The 17,018-nt window shown below is 43.9% G+C and overlaps 1 protein-coding gene across 2 annotated transcripts in view; it reads left to right on the top strand.

Moving 5' to 3' along the window:
* Nucleotides 1-15,135, top strand: part of GYPC (glycophorin C (Gerbich blood group)) — a 66,832-nt gene extending 51,697 nt beyond the window's left edge. Inside the window, exons 2-3 of one of the 2 annotated variants that reach the window (XM_060261885.1) lie at nucleotides 7,629-7,679; nucleotides 13,392-15,135. In XM_060261885.1, the coding sequence (XP_060117868.1) occupies nucleotides 7,629-7,679; nucleotides 13,392-13,588 (248 nt within the window). In that variant the 3' untranslated portion in view covers nucleotides 13,589-15,135. The remainder of the gene's footprint in view (nucleotides 1-7,628; nucleotides 7,680-13,391) is intronic. The other variant, XM_060261886.1, reaches the window with a different exon arrangement.
* Nucleotides 15,136-17,018: the final 1,883 nt, after the last annotated feature.

Genomic DNA, 17,018 nt, shown 5'->3' with positions numbered 1-17,018 from the left:
GTTTCTCGCCTGACTCGGGGCTTGAATGGTGGATCGATCACCGGTGCCGACGCGTCAACCTCCGAGGTCGATCCGCTTTCGGAGCGACGACGGGAGCCCGAAGACGAAGACCGCTGGGTCAAGTCGATTTCCGGCTCTTGTTCCGACGCCGACAGGCGCTGCTGGCCAGCTGGGCTACGGCGCGGAGGCGTCCGAGGTTTTTTCGGGGGTTTTGTCGACGTCGATGCCGACGTACCGCCCGATGGGGAAGGAGTGCGGGGTCGCTTTCGCTTCTCCTTCGACTTCGCCTTTTTCGGAGGTCGGGTCCCCGAATCCTCCTGGCGCTTTTTAGCAGGCATATCCACCGTGCCCTCGAGGGGACGTTTAGTGGAGCCCCGCTCTTCCGGCAAGTCCAGAGTCAGTATCGGAGCCGCATCGGCCGATGCGAGCTCCAGTGCCGGGGTTTCGGACGACTTCGGCGCCGATGCCTCCATCGGTCGATGGGGTCTAAGCGCCGATTCGATCAGTGCCGCCGATAAACGAGCCGCCCGGTTCTTTCTCGTCTGCTTCGAAAAGCGGAGACAATGCGGGCACGCGTCTACTCGGTGGGCCTCTCCCAGGCACAGTAGGCAGAGGGAATGACCGTCTGGAGGGGCGATCTTCTTCCCACACGCACGGCAGCGTTTGAAAAACCCCCAGCGACTTTCCATAGAAAGTAGCCGCAAAAAAACTCCCCAGAACAATCTGAGCGAGAAAAAGAAGAGCGGGGGAAAAGCGCGGGCGAAGCGCCCCGAAGGGCCGTAGCCTGACGAACACAAAACGCTTTTTTTTTTTTTTTTTTTAACTAACTAACTAACAACTATAAACTACAACTAACTACTAAACAACAATATTAAACGGGCTAACAAGAAGAAAAGGCGAAGCCAAAAACTTCTCACCGACCGGGGAAAACGGAAAGGTAAACCTCTCAGCGCAGCGGTCAGAAAGGAACTGGCGGGATTGCCGCGCGGGCGCTGGTGGGCATGCGCAGTGGGTCGCCTGCGCATGCTCGTTGGCGCCGAGCGCGGAAAAATCCCGGGCTTTTTCAGATACCGATTCGGGGATCGGCGCAGGCGCACTATCCCCATGAGTGTGAAGCACAGAGACCACGAAGAAGATCATAGTTATAACATTACTGTGAATAACATAGAGCCAGTTTGGTGTAGTGGTTAAGTGTGTGGACTCTTATCTGGGAGAACCGGGTTTGATTCCCCACTTCTCCACTTGCACCTGCTGGAATGGCCTTGGGTCAGCCATAGCTCTGGCAGAGGTTGTCCTTGAAAGGGCAGCTGCTGGGAGAGCCCTCTCCAGCCCCACCCACCTCACAGGGTGTTTGTTGTGGGGGAGGAAGGTAAAGGAGATTGTGAGCTGCTCTGAGACTCTTCGGAGTGGAGGGCGGGATATAAATCCAATATCATCATCTTCTTCTTCTTCTTCTTCTTCTTCTTCTTCTTCTTCTTCTTCTTCTTCTTCTTCTTCTTCTTCTTCTTCTTCTTCTATATGTCCCTTCCGGAGATTACATTTATAAGTGTAGGGAATTCTTTATAAATATCTGTATTCCTATGAGTTGTGACTTTAGCAATTGTTGTGAACAGAAATTACACATATACTCCATCAGATGCATCAAAATTTGATCTTCAAAAACCAATTAAGATAAAGGTTTCTTTGTGGTGGAGCTCTTTGCCATACCGTATAAGGTATTTGTGAGTTCATATGATTGCTTGAACTGATATGTGGTTCATTGGTTTGTTTTATTTGGGAGATGTGAAACTCACTGGGAGTCTTCAGCAGGCTCTCCTCCACCCGCCTTCCAACTTTGGCAAAGATGGGATTTGAAATGTCTGCATTATAGCCCCGCAAAGCAGGTGCCCCCAAGAAACTCATCTTCAGCTCTCACAATAACTAACTGCAACACGAAGTGAAAAAGTGACAGCAGCTGAGTCGGGGTGTCTGCTCCTATAGAGCAGAATGAAAGCTCCATGATTGGTTCTCAGAGCTGCCAATCAAGCTATGGACAGTTGCTATGGGTGTTTCTAGGGCTTCCAGAAGTTCACCCCCAGAGTTGCATAGGAATTGATTCAATAAGTGCCAGACTGTCAGGAAAAACAAATCACAAAAACAAACCAAATAATCACCAAGAGCTGAACCAGTTCAAAATGAACCATGCATCAACTCAATTCATGCACGAATTGTGATTTGTGGATTGGTTCATACACATCTCTAATCATGACTTGAGAAATTATTGTCAAATGAGTTGAGTTAGAATCCTTACGTTTTTTTCTTCCATGACCTGAACAGTAACTTAGTGCTTGGTGTACCCTACTGTAAAGCTCAGAGCATGATCCGAGGGTGGAGGAGAAAAATAGAGAAGCTGCTAGAGGTAGAAGAAGAAGGTATTGGATTTATATCCCGCCCCCCACTCCGAAGAGTCTCAGAGCGGCTCACAATTTCCTTTACCTTCCTCCCCCACAACAGACACCCTGTGAGGTGGGTGGGGCTGGAGAGGGCTCTCACAGCAGCTGCCCTTTCAAGGACAACCTCTGCCAGAGCTATGGCTGACCCAAGGCCATGCTAGCAGGTGCAAGTGGAGGAGTGGGGAATCAACCCCAGTTCTCCCAGATAAGAGTCCGCACACTTAACCGCTACACCAAACTGGCTCTCCAGGTACTGGTAAAAGCATTAGGACAAAGAACAAGAACGTCTTTCAACAGAACAGATGCAAAAAACTAGCAAAGAAACCTGTTTAAGCATTAAAAATTATAAGCAGATTCCTGGTGGGGGGTAGGGAGGTTGTGGAGAAACTAAAGAAATATTTATCTATATTGACTGTGTAAGCTGTTAGTCCTATCCCTGTTCAGATTTTTCAGGGAAGATGTATGAAGTATTGAATCAGCTAACGGCATCCGAAGATATTCTAGGGCTAATGAATAAATTTAAAATGAACAAATCACTGGATCTGGATGATATGCATCCAAGTGTTTGGAAAGAATTAATACAGGATGCACAAAACCCACTGACTCTTTATACAGCTGCTGCGGAGAAAATGAATTCTCAATTGCAGACACTGCATCAAAGAAAACAAGAGAACAATAGGGACTGCAATAGCAGGAACACTTTCTCAGTGTGCTGATGCATTAAATCCTATCAGACACTGAAAAAGAAAAAAAAAGCTCTGAAATTTGCTTTTCTTTGTGAAAAAATACTTATTAGTCTGGATTTTTAAAGGCTGTAATTAAGACTGAGGTTGCTTTCGAGCCAATGCCTTATCGCAGATCCTTTTTTTAAAAAACATGCTTGTCGACTCTCATGCTTTTAAATTGCAAAATTATCTACTCCAGTGTTATTCTAATCCAGTAGAGAATGCAATTGGGATTCCTGGGAACGTTCATCCCTGTTTTAGGGAACTGCCATTCTGCCGATACTGCACCTGCTTATGACAAGTGACCTAGATAGATATCTTCCCTCTACCTTTACTGCTGTTGCAACTGTTTGTAACAAAGCCCTGTTCTTTCATGGAAAGAAATGCCTAGTTCTAACCAAAGTGTCACACCTGTGTCTGGGCTGTACCACTTCAGGCTGCAGGTGGCAGCTTGTGCAGCTGAAGAATAATCTGCACAAAATATTCCCCGTACACAGAAAAGTAAATGTCCATTTTGTTTAGCCTAGATTTTCTCCTGACAGCTTCCTATGTGTAGGGAATTCTTTGGACATGGACGCACCCAATGTTGTGAATTCTCTGCCTGCAGTCTGATGTGGTACAGCCCAGACAGAAGTTTACAATACCAGTGACAACTGGGTCAAAATAACTGCTGTAGCTGAAGGAGGAGGGGAAAATTCTCAGTACAACCAAATCGATCTGAAAGGCCAGAAGAAATCACAAAGCAAGTGTAATCCCCCTCCACGGAAACATATCATCTATGTATGAGTATTATATATGTGTCTGCACATTTCTTTATTTTTGGCAGAACGTTAATTGCATTTTGCACAGATTGTGTTGAGTATTTTGGGAAGAGGCGGTCCCATTGCTGAGCGCAGAGTTTACAAACGATATTGAGACGCAATCAGACCCAAATTGCAACTTCTTGAGTTTGTTTTTAAATTTTTAAAATCATTTTATTTTAATATCTAACCACAGATGCATCCTATATCAGTCTTGCATAGTCACATGAAATATACTGCGGAGGAAAACTGAAATCAGAACGATGGAAGAAAATAAATAATGCAGAGCCTGATTCAATTCTCCCCCTCTTTTAGCATATGGCAAACCACCCCGTAAAAAGTCTGCCATGAAAATGTTGTGAAAGCAACGTCACCCCAAAGTTGAAAACGACTGGTGCTCGCACAGGGGACCTTTTCTTTCCTTTCCATTTAGTATATGGCTTTTGCTGCATGGTCATTCTTTTCATCTATATACAAAAAGGCTGAGGTTCAAAGTACAAAAACTTACCTATGGAAACTTATGAACATACCTGCTTCTCTGTTTTCATTGTCACTAATTTTCATTAATCTGATTATAGCAAACTCTGATTGCCCTATTGCCCCTTCTCTGCCCTGCAAGGGCTAATTTAGTTTCTAACTGCCAGTAGGTTGGATTCTGCCTAGATCTCAACAGAAGGGGGAACAATTTTTGCCAGTTGCGGAATGGCAGGGGTGAAGGGGGCTGCGTTGGCCTGGGCTTCTGCCTTTGCTGTTTGCTGGAAAGGTCGGTCCGCCGCCTCACATACTCGTCATTCACCTTTGGGGGGATGATCTGGGTTTGATGAAGGGGAAGGCCCTGTCTCTGCAGGCAGTGGCGGATCTTCGGGCCATCGTGCAGAGGTGGCCCGGAGTTCACTTGATCTGGTCGGCTATCTTGCCTCGGAAAGTCTGGCGGGCCGCTTTGGACCCTGCAGGGATTGAGTGGGCCAGAAAAAAGGCAAATTGGGCCCCGAGGAAGGCCTTGGAAGGCGGTCTGGGTGCCTTCCTTCCCCACCCTGGAATTAGGGTGGATAGGGTAGAATTGTATCGGCCAGGTGGTGTCCATCTGTCCGATGTTGGGAATCAGGCCTTTTTGAGTGACTTGCCAATGGCAGGAGGGATGCAAGTCAAAGAAGACATACCAGGGGATTTTCCCATTGAACAAGACTTGCAGTAGTCTCATCCCTTTGACAGGAGCATACTAGCATTGCCAAACTCCAGGGAGTGGAGGAAAATCTGAGGTCTCCTGCAATTTTTATTTATTTATTTAATGATTTTTATCCCGCCCTTCCCAACAAGTGGCTCAGAGCGGCTCACAGCACAAAGTTCCACATAAGTACAATTTAAGCATAAAAACTGTTAAAATAATTAATACATTTAAAATTTTAAGACATTTAAGACATTTTAAACATTTAAACCATTAGGGACAGCAACCTCTATTATAACTACACCTGGTTTCTTGTACCAGCTAGTCATAAGCCAGCCGGAAGAGGGTTGTCTTACAGGCCCTGCGGAACTCGGCAAGATCCCGCAGGGCCCTCACCTCTTCCGGCAGCTGGTTCCACCAGGAGGGGGCCATAACAGAAAAGGCCCGGTCCCTGGTAGATTTTAAGCGGGCTTCTTTTGGCCCGGGGATAATTAGGAGATTTCGAGTTCCCGATCTCAGTACTCTCTGGGGAACATGTGGGGAGAGACGGTCCTTCAGGTAGGCAGGTCCTAGGCCATATAGGGCTTTAAAGATAGGGGAGATGGGTATAAATCACCTTTCCTTGTAGCCACGGCCGGATATAGTGGGGGGGGGGCAGAGGATGTGGCCCCAGCACCGCCTGGGGTGCTGAATTGGGTGCTCATTGCCGGGGGGGGGGGGGGGAGCAAACCAGCATCACTGATCTACCTCCCTCCCCATTTAAAGACCCTAGCTGGCTGGCAAATCTGCTGCTTCTTTCACCACCTCTGTGCCTCACTAAGCGCAGAGGTAGCAAAACAAGCAGCCCTGCTTCCCGGATCTACTCCCCCCCCCCCATTTAAAGACCACAGCAGGATCTTTAAATGGGGAGAGAGCCAGTTTGGTGCAGTGGTTAAGTGTGCGGACTCTTATCTGGGAGAACCGGGTTTGATTCCCCACTCCTCCACTTGCACCTGCTAGCATGGCCTTGGGTCAGCCATAGCTCTGGCAGAGGTTGTCCCTGAAAGGGCAGCTGCTGTGAGAGCCCTCTCAGCCCCTCCTACCTCACAGGGTGTCTGTTGTGGGGGAGGAAGGTAAAGGAGATTGTGAGCCGTTCTGAGACTCCAGCCTTGAAAGGGCAGCTGCTGTGAGAGCCCTCTCCAGCCCCACCCACCTCACAGGGTGTCTGTTGTGGGGGAGGAAGGTAAAGGAGATTGTGAGCCACTCTGAGACTCTTTGGAGTGGAGGGCGGGATATAAATCCAATATCTTCTTCTTCTTCTTCAGATCTGCTGCTTCTTTCCTTGCCTCTCCGCCTGGCATGGGGGAGAGGTGAAGCAGCCCCACGTTTCAGCTCTACCTCCCTCCTCATTTAAAAACCCAACCAGCAAACTTTAAATGGGGAGGGAGGCAGAGGCAGCGAAACAAGGAGCCCCGCTTCCCAGATCTGCCTCCTTCTCATTTAAGGTCTTTACCAGCCAGGGTCTTTAAATGGGGAGGGAGACAGATCTCCTGCTTCCCCCCGCCCCCATCTCTCCGCCTCTCAGAGAGGCGGTGAAAGCAGTCGGTCATCCCCGATTTGTCTTCCTCCCCATTTAAAGACCACTAGCCAGTGAAGCCTTTAAATGGGGAGGGGGGGAAGGCAGATCAGTTGCTTTTCACCCCTCAAGATGAAGAGTTGCGAAAGCAGCCCAGAGGGTCTCCCTGGGGGGGGGGGAGGCAGCACTCTAGAGCTGATGCTGTCCCCTCCCGTTTTTTTTAATTGGGGGCTCATTTTTTACTCTTGCCCCACTCAAAAAAATCTGTAGATCCGGCCCTGCTTGTAGCCTCAGAAATCTAGGCAGGATTTAAGCCTGTGTTTCACCTAGGGTTGCAAGGTCCTCCCTGGCAAGGAATGTCATACCCATGTTGGGAAACTTTTGGAGATCTGGTGATAAAGCCTGAGGAGAACAGGGACCCCAGAGGGTTACAATGCCATAGACCCCGTGCTCCAAATTATCCTTTTTCTCCAGGGGATCTAAGCTCTGTAGTCTAGAGAGGAGCTGTCATATGAGGGTATTCTCAGATCCTATCTGGTGCCTAGAATCCCCCGTTTCACCGCTTCCCAAAAGTGCCATTTACGTTTCTGCCACCATTTAGAAAGAGTACATCTTGCTTGCTTGTTGTTTCTACTTGTAAGGGAAGGAATTTTTTTTTTAAAAAAAAATGCAGGTATGAATTTTTACCAAGAGATGTTGCCAAGAAATATGTTTGTAATGGTTCGTAGACTTTTCCCTGAGTCTCAGCATTACCACCGCAGTCAGTCAGTGATTTATTTTTCATGTGTATAATGTTGGGAGACTTTTTAAAGATTGCTTTTTTGCTGTTTCATTGCTTCACATCCTTTATTTCAATGGAAGGGTTAAAAACAGCATCACTCCATTCACTGCTGTGGCTATTTATCACCTGAGGTCTTCTGTCTCATTGGATCTTATATATTTTCTTTTTAGCCGCAAATATTGGAAGGTCTCCAGCGGGAGATGATATTGCAGTTATTGGAGGTAAGGCGATGATATTTCTAGAACCAAGACTGTATTTCAGAAATTGTTTTGAAGAAGCAAAATGTGATTCTCCATCTGATAGGGAAAAAAACCTTACCTAGCCAGCTTTCTGCAGAAATCAGTACCGGGACACAATTCAGTACCATCTCAGTTTTGCCTATAGTCCTAAAAACTTGGAACACCATTTCGGGGTGGGGGAGCCCTGAGACGCCTTTCAAGAAACTGCTATTTAACAGATTTCTCACACAGAGGATGTGGGTTTCTCTAGGGATTGTGCAATACCATGGGGAACAGGGAAGAGCAAATTTGACGTTTAGTATTTGTAACAAACTTATAAACAGTTAAAGCTAAGGGTTTCTCACAGCTACAACCCTTTAGAGATTTCATAGAGTCTTTGGCGGGGGAGGGCGGGATATAAAAATAAATTTATTATTATTATTATTATTATTATTATTATTATTATTATTATTATTATTGAGTCAAGTTATGAATGCACTAACAAACAAACAAGCAACTGACAGGACGCGGGGTTGCCTTGCAGGGAGTTATCCCATCATATTTAAGTTTTTGAATGCCCACCTCTGCCACATTCCTTTTCCCCAAAAACATTTTATTAAAATGCTTGAATTACAGTATATCAATAAAACATACAATTGAACAGAGAAGTAAAAATAGAATAAAATGTAGTTGTCAACAAGCATATGCGGTGCTTTTGATTTGCATACGTTGAATATGCACAAGGGAAAAAGGTAAATTATATCTGATCATACTGTTACATTGAGATATTAGTCTAACAGCAATGTCGTTTTCTTGGTGCCTATACTTGTTTATAGGTGCAGTAAATTGAAAGCTTTAAACACACTTGGAATAACCTCTTGTTCAACCAAATATTCCAGTCCAATAGACTATTTTCCAGGGAAATTAAAGCATGGAGAGTGTGGATCATATTGTTGTATTTGAGCTGATATTATTTCCATCACAAATTGCCCCCAGATTTTACAGTGCCATAATGCCAGCTTCAGAGCTGTCTTATTTTTCCAACCGAGTGCAATAGCTGTTTTCACTGCCACTAGTAAAGTGAAGATTAGATATTTTCTAATTTTAGAAATTGTACACCCAGGCCAGTAATTCAAGAACAGTACTTCCAGTATAAAAGGAACACAGTAACTCAAGATCAAGCACATTCAATTCAGTACATCCACCCAAAATTATCTAATTTTTGTGCATTGCCACCAACAGTGTGTGTGCATGCCTACCTCTGCAATTTTTTTCCAACGAAGTGTTGATTGAGAAGACATCATGTGGGAAATTCTTGAAAGGATGCTTATCTTCTTATTTGTCATTATTAGTAGTTAGTTATCATCATTTTGCGTTCAGGGACAAAAAAAATCTGCTGTCCACCCCTGGACCAAAGGAGGCCAGGTTGCGTTTAACACGAGACAGGGCCTTCTTGGTGGCAGCACCATAGAATGCTTTCCTGGAGGCCATAAGGGCCCTGCGGGACCTCCCTACATTCTGCAGAGCCTGTAAGACCAAATTGTTTTGACAAACCTTCGATGCTTAAACTGAGAGAGAGCTGCTACCTGACATCAGCTAGAGTTCCCGGTAAACAACCGTCTGAAAAGCAGAACTGCCAACATAGTAACGGTACAGCACCGTGGAATCGTTTTTAAATTTTAATTGTATTAATGTTTTATAGTTTTTTATTGACTTATTGTTTTAAATCTTGTAGGCGACTGTTGTAAGCCGCCCTGAGTCCGCTTGCAGAGAGGGCGGGATAAAAATCTAATGTAAATAAAATAAAATAAAATTTTACAAAATGTATTTCCTGCCTTTCTTCCCTCACAAGAGCCACCAAAGCAGCTGACAAATTAAAACATACATAATAAAATAACACTTCGACCATTTAAAAACAGTTCTCCCAGAAAATAACATACACATACAATTAAAACAGAGCTAAAAATACATACAGACAGAGACATAAAAACAATTAAATTGTTTATTTTTCTTTCCCCAGGGCTACTAACAGCCTCAGTGAAGGGTTGATTTCAGTTGCAAATGGCTCAGAAAGAAGAGTTGATCCCCTATGCTTGCACACAGGAGCTCCAATCTGAATCAGGTTCCTCCACAACCATTTCCCTTTAAAAAAGGAGAACAAACTATGGGAAGACCTATTCATGGATTCCCCAAAAACATCCTTCAAAAGGCAGCAACAAGGTTCTAAGTACCAGTTGCTAAAGGCTACCTGGAAATCTGATATTGTCTACCTGAAAGTGGCATAGTGTGAAAAGGAAGTGTTTAGAACCCACAGTGGGGTGGGGCAACCAGCATAAGAATTGGTTCACCAGCTGGGATGGATGGCAAAGGAAAAGGAAGAAGAAGAAGATATTGGATTTATATCCCGCTCTCCACTCCGAAGAGTTTAGAGCGGCTCACAATCTCCTTTCCCTTCCTCCCCCACAACAGACACCCTGTGAGGTAGATGAAGATATTGGATTTATATCCTGCCCTCCACTCTGAAGAGTCTCAGAGCGGCTCACAATCTCCTTTCCCTTCCTCCCCCACAACAGACACCCTGTGAGGTGGGTGGGGCTGGAGAGGGCTCTCACAGCAGCTGCCCTTTCAAGGACAACCTCTGCCAGAGCTATGGCTGACCCAAGGCCATTCCAGCAGGTGCAAGTGGAGGAGTGGGGAATCAAACCCGGTTCTCCCAGATAAGAGTCCGCACACTTCACCACTACATTAAACTGGCTCTCCAAGGACAAGGGGCACACCAAGCAAATATACCTGGTTTCAAGTTTTGAGGGCATGAAAATTTCTTCCTTTCTTTCTTTTGCTTATATTTTGCCCTTTCCCATAACGGGCTCAGGGTGGATCACAACATAAATTGAACAATGAAAAGTCTACAATTTAAATTTTAAAAACCAGAACAATAGAACAAAATAAGGTGCACCACAGGTGGGAAGGGTACATTTCACGAAATACAGCAGTTTTTGGCCCAAGAAAGAAATGATGGTGTTAATAATAAGATTCAGCACCACAACAAGGCTGCAAAGCATGATGTCACAACAAGGGAGGCCAACTGATGGAATAATTGCTGGAATAGGACGCCCGCTGCCTCAACCAAAAGCCCGGCGGAATAGCTCCATCTTACAGGCCCTATGAAATGGTATTAACTCAAGTAGGCCCAGATCTCCATAAGGAGCTGATTCCACCAGGCAGAGGCCAGAGCCAAGAAAGATCATAACTCATAAAGCCTGATAGGCATAGAAGGTCTGAATACCATAGTTCTGAGACTGCTGTAAGATGTCTGGGCTATACATTATATTTAGAAAACGACAGGGATAATTTTTTTTAAAAAAGCATCATAGAGATACATCCTCCAAAATGATGTAAAAGCCCCCCCCCCCAAACCCCATTAATTTTCAGGCAAGCCGGTTATACATTAATAATAAATAAATTATTTGCAGTATCAGTGATAGGAACAGTACTAAAGAATAAACAGCCTACAGAATAAATTTTCAACTGGTGTTAAAACGATCATTGTTTTACTGGGATTTCCCACAGATAAACGTGCAGCGATTTGACTACAGTTCCATAAGCGCATTGTCATGCTAATTCAAGTTGTTCGCTCAAATTACAATCCCTCCCTAATACAGCATCTTAGATGTTAAAATGTATTGTCATTTTATTTCTACTGTGTTTTATGTGTTTTCTACTGTGTTTCACTTCTTTGCTGTACTTGCTAATTTCAGTAATTTGCCAGGTGGATTTCTAATCATTAGTGAAAATTAGTGAAGTTCTACTACATTTCCCCTCAGGTTCCATCTCCTTTGACTTTAATTTCAGCTTCCAACCTGTTACTAGGAGGAAAATTGAATTGCGTTCCGTCCCTGAGGCTTGTTAACACTGCACAATAGCTAAAGAGCATCAAGGCCTATTGTGTTTGGGGAATCCAACATCGTCCTTAAAAATTGATGAATCCCCTGTTAGACTTACATTACAGGGGCAGAAGCAACATCTTTACATGGGCAATTTTGTTTTTGATCGTTGTAACTTTGGTTTGGAACCAGGTACCATAAAGTACTGAGGGTTTGTTAATGGTATACATTGAAGTGAATTTGGTACATCTAGAGTGGTTTCCCCACACTCATGCCATAGCCATTGGGATCTTGCTTCAGGATTCCAGGTAGGGCAGCTGATTTACAGCCAGATATTCATGTTATATCAACTCAAGCTCAAGAGGCTAACTGTCCAAATGCTGCTGAGAGCACACAGTCAAATAGCGAGTTAAATACAAGTGCAACAACAACAACAACAACAACAACAATAATAATAATAATAATAATAATAATAATAATAATATTTTATTTTTATATCCCGCCCTCCCCGCCAGGCGGGCTCAGGGCGGCTAACAGACATGGGAGTCCCATGATTCACATAAAACAACATGAGCAATTCAAACATATCAATTACAAATAAGTTATTTAAAATAGGTAAAATATATAAAATAGGTGCTAAAATGCTGTAATCATAATGTACACAAGACGGCTAGATGTCCGCTCGTTGGGTTAATCAGGTTCTATCTCGAACGCCAGCTGGAAAAGAAATGTTTTGCAAGCCCTGCGGAATTGGTTCAGGTCCCGCAGGGCTCGCACCATCTCTGGAAGGTCGTTCCACCAACGAGGGGCTATCACCGAGAAGGCCTGCTCCCTAGTAGCCTTCAACCTAACTTCTCTTGGCCCAGGGATTGTTAGTAAGTTCTACAAGGCCAGGTGTAGCTTGTAGGGGGAAAAGACATATTGTAACAGACTGATGCAACTGTCGAAACTTAAGAGAAAGAGGGTCCCTTGCCCCCAGTGAACATCCCTTTGTCGCAATGATGACCAGATGAAGGGAGGGACTTGGGCAACACTGTGCCAGTCTATAGCTGATGAATGCCTCGCCACAAGGGCATGGCCTGATGATGTCATCAACCCATCCTACTGGCCGTTCATTAACCTCCATCTACCGGTGCAGTCTACCATCTGCCCTACCACATGAGAAGCCACTGTACAGATCCAAGCATCATTAGAAACAGTGGCGTGGAGAAACAGGAGTCACGACAAAAATCAAATCTGTGGCCGGCATCGAGGCACAGTCCAAAGTATTGAATGCCCTCCTTTGTGATCGACGGTAAAAGGAGATGCCCTGCACTGAAAATGGCTTGGATCAGCAGCAATTTCCACAGTTGGAAGAGATTTCCATCTAGAGAGTGTGACTTGCTCATATTCCCTCTCCTGCTGCATCTTAAAATGCCTCTGAAATAGTGCTTTGGAAGGACAGGGGATCCCCAGGGAAAGCATGATGGGGAAGTTGGAGGTTTGCATTAGGAGGGGGGATTGAGAGAAATCACCCTCCCTTCTATTCACAGAAATCCTCCACTGGATCCAAGGCAGTATCTGGATCTTTCCATCAACTGCGATACATATTAGGAAATAACTTTTGTGAAGAAGGAGAATTTTGATTTGTTGTTGTTTTCTTGTATTTGCCTCACTTGGACTGGGAGAAATGAACAAATGTCTCGCTATCGCAATGTCAGAGCCCCTTTCTAATGTGTTGTTATTTATGCACGTCTTCTCTTTGAAGGACCTAGTCTTTTTTTAAAGAACAACTTGGGCTATTTGAAATTGGTAATGAAAAGGAAATTTCAAATGTGTCTCGTTCCCGTAGGTGTCATCGCTGCTGTGGCTTTTGTCTTGATTTGTCTCTTGGTCGTGATGCTACGATACATGTACCGGCACAAGGGCACTTACCACACCAATGAAGCAAAGGGAACCGAATTTGCCGAAAGCGCAGATGCTGCTTTGAAAAATGACCCTACCCTTCAAGAAGCCATGGATGAGAGCCGGAAAGAATATTTCATCTGAGAGCAAAGGCAGCCCCACTGAGACACACTTAGTAAGTCTCTCCTTCTCAAGGGGATCGATCAGAGGCACGACATCAAAAAGCACCAGGATATGAAGAGAGCGCAGAGGAAAACAAGGGGACTAATTGAAACGTTGCTGCTTGCCTCCCCCCCCCCCCCCCAAGAAGAACTAAACACCAGAACCATGGCTATTTATTTGATTTGATTAGGAGAAACAAAACAAGAAAAAAATGGGGATGAGTGATTAGCCGATAGCAGAGCATAACACCAAATATCAAACCTTGACATTTGGCAAAAAATAGCAAGTGACAATGGAAAACATCCTCATAGATTCATTGCTCCATGCCACACAGTTTCCGTATCTGAAAAGGCAATTTAAGTAGCAGCAAAACAAACGTAATGCCGAACACTGGCAGAAAACCTACTTTTTAGCCCATGTATTTTGTTTTCTTAAACATGTATAAACTTTTTCACTGCGAAAAAAATATATATATAGAAATCCCATCCCCCCCCCCCCCAAAAAAAAAAAATAACCCAACATCCAGAACCTTGCTGGAAAACATTATGGGAAAATACTGGCAAAAAGTTTGTTTGTTTTTAAGGACTGCTCGATGTATGTTGTAGGGATGTCAGATTCTTCTCCATTGGTTTGATTAGGACTTCCTTGGATTTGTTGCTTTTTAAAGCCGTATTATCAGCTGCCCTGGAGTGTATACCATTTTCTAAAGCTCTTCTCATGTTGTGTAACTGCTTGTGTGTCTGTCTTCAGCTGTTTAAACCTCAGGGTGGTTTTACAACCACAGCGCTTGTTGAAGTGGTGCTTCTGCAGCTCAGCATGACTTGCATAAGGGAAAGCCATTGAAATGATCAGAAATCCCATCATTCATACCTACATAGAATCATCTGCCCTGTTAACCCTGTACCATTCCTCCCTCTTCAACTGAAAGAAGAGCAAGGTCTAAGTGCAGTGTGGACTCAGCCTTAAATCCTATCTAAACAAAACCAGTCCGCGCAGGCTTCAATGATGCATAGACTCTCTTCGAAGTCTGAGTCGGCACTGAAAATACAACCCAGGCCTGAGCATCTTCTGACCCATGGAATCAAACTTAGTCCACTAGTCGTGCATTGTGGCCTGCCATGTGCATGACCTATCCTTACATGGGCAGGCAGTAAACGCAGGAGTTTATCCAGTTCGTACTGAGCCATCCTAGGTGGTCACAAATTGGGTAGGGTTGTGCCATTGCATTGGAGGCCATTTCTATATGTCACTCTCCATGCCATAACATTCAACAGCAAGCATGGATTTTTAGATTATTATTTCCAATTTCAAAAAAAGTCTTAAAAACACCATAAGATATATTTGAACAATAATGCAAAAAAGCCAATAATAAAACCAATAGGTGTCTAACAGAGCACTGGAAATTATTAGCAACATTCAAATAAAAATAACAAGACTGGCAGATGATCCAACAAGAAATTTCTAGGATCTTGGGATATGAATTCAAGAAAGCTGCAGAGACTTTTCTGTTGGGATTACAAATGGAAAAATTTCCAAAAGAAGATAGAACTATAATTTGGTACTTGCTTTCAGCTGCTAGGACACTATATGCACAGTTATGGAAGCAAGAAAAAATACCAGAAAAAATGGGATTGGATTGTAAAAGTTATGACATGGAGTGAGATGGACAAATTAACAAGAACTTTAAGAGACTATGATTTAGAAGATTTTAAAAGGGAGTGGAAAAAATTTAGAAGTTATGTAGAAGATGAGTGGAAAGCAAAAGGACTTTGGACAATTTTTGATAATGATTAAACTTTAGAAGAAAGAAGAATATTAATTTTAGTTCTTAGTAATTAACAGTACCTTTTAATGTTAGTATTTTAAGTAAATAACACTGGCGGGGGTCAAGTAACGGGGGGAGGGGTGATTAGAAAGAAGCATATGGGATAGATGAAAAGAAGTTATTAACGAAAATTGTTACCATATGTTATCAATAAAATTGTTTGAAGCAAAAATAACAAGACAGCCAGAAAGGCCCCATCTTTACTAGGTGCCTGAAAGTCAGCAGGAAAAAAATGTGACATGGCAGGAGTTCTAGAGTTTTGGTACCTCTGAAACATGAACCCTTTCAATTGTTGGCAAAGAAACTCTGCATGATAGGGAAAATCCATGTGGCAAACCATGCTTCGGAAAGAATGCCCACTACTTTTGCTATTACCACTGTGAGTGCCAATTCAGTGCCGTGGCAACAGGGCTTCCAAGTGATGGGTTTCCCTGTACTTTCCCTGCCTTTCCCCCCAACTACTGCTATACCTTCTGCACCACAGGTGGCCTTTTAAAAAATCAGCAATAACTAGTGTAATGTACTGAGACGCGAGACGGTTGGAAGGCAACATAGAGTCTTTAATAGTACATCACACAAGAGAGGGAGCATGCGGGCCGGGTCCCGCTTATATACATCTCCTGGTACAACCTCCCTCTTCCGACCAGGCCAATCCTGGTTGGTCAAACTTCCTGCCACAGATCTTGGTGGGCGGGGCCTCAGGCGAGCTCCATCCGAGGACCCAGGGTCTCTTTTGGTAGCCATCGCCATGAGGTCCGGTACTTATGTTCAATACATAACAACTAGATTGCTCAAACATTATAATGTTATACCAGTCTATCTGTTAGTTTCTCTGATTCTCCAGAGAATCAGAGAAACTTTTGTTGCCAGCAGTTTAGACATTAATGGCTGTGTGTTGCGTAATTTTGAGGAGACAGCACATTTACACTGTTATACAAGCTGTAGTCTCACTACTTTACATTGTAGCCGAGTGTCATTTCTTCAGTGTTGTCACATGAAAAGGTATACTTAAATATTTACGAAATGTGAGGAGGTGTACTCACTTCTGTGACATACTGTAAGTGATTGTCCAGATAGAGACACCCATCAAGGTGCTCACCATTGAGGGTGTTCAAGTAAGGTAAGTTTGCTTGGCTGTGTTTGTGTCAAAGCCTGTGGTGCGCCTAGTGATCATGTGAGAAGGGGAAAAAATTGGGTAAGCATTTGAGTGCATACATCATTTGAATGTGCACATCTAACTTTCTAATCTCTACCAACTCTGTGGCTCCTCTCCTCTTTACTAGCCCTGTTACACAAGTTACAGTGAACTCAGTGTATGCTCCCCCCCATATGTGCATTGAGCATTTATTAAGTTACATACAATGCATTGTAGCTCAACATGTGATTTAAACCTCTGGCCCTTGTTGCATTTGTAAATGAATGCACATTGGTTCATTCTTATGAACTGATGAATACACATACTACACACATGCATTCATTGTAACATATAAACAGGGCGCTATTGTAAAATGAAGGTAATGCAGTATTAGGACTAGATTAGGACTACAGTGTATGTCAAGACAGTGTGTGACTGCAATAATAAAACGG

This window comes from Heteronotia binoei, chromosome 21 (assembly GCF_032191835.1).
Source record: "Heteronotia binoei isolate CCM8104 ecotype False Entrance Well chromosome 21, APGP_CSIRO_Hbin_v1, whole genome shotgun sequence".
NCBI classification, from domain to species: Eukaryota; Metazoa; Chordata; class Lepidosauria; order Squamata; family Gekkonidae; genus Heteronotia; species Heteronotia binoei.
Note: the sequence above shows the minus strand (reverse complement) of the source record. Positions and strands in the feature narration are given on the sequence as shown.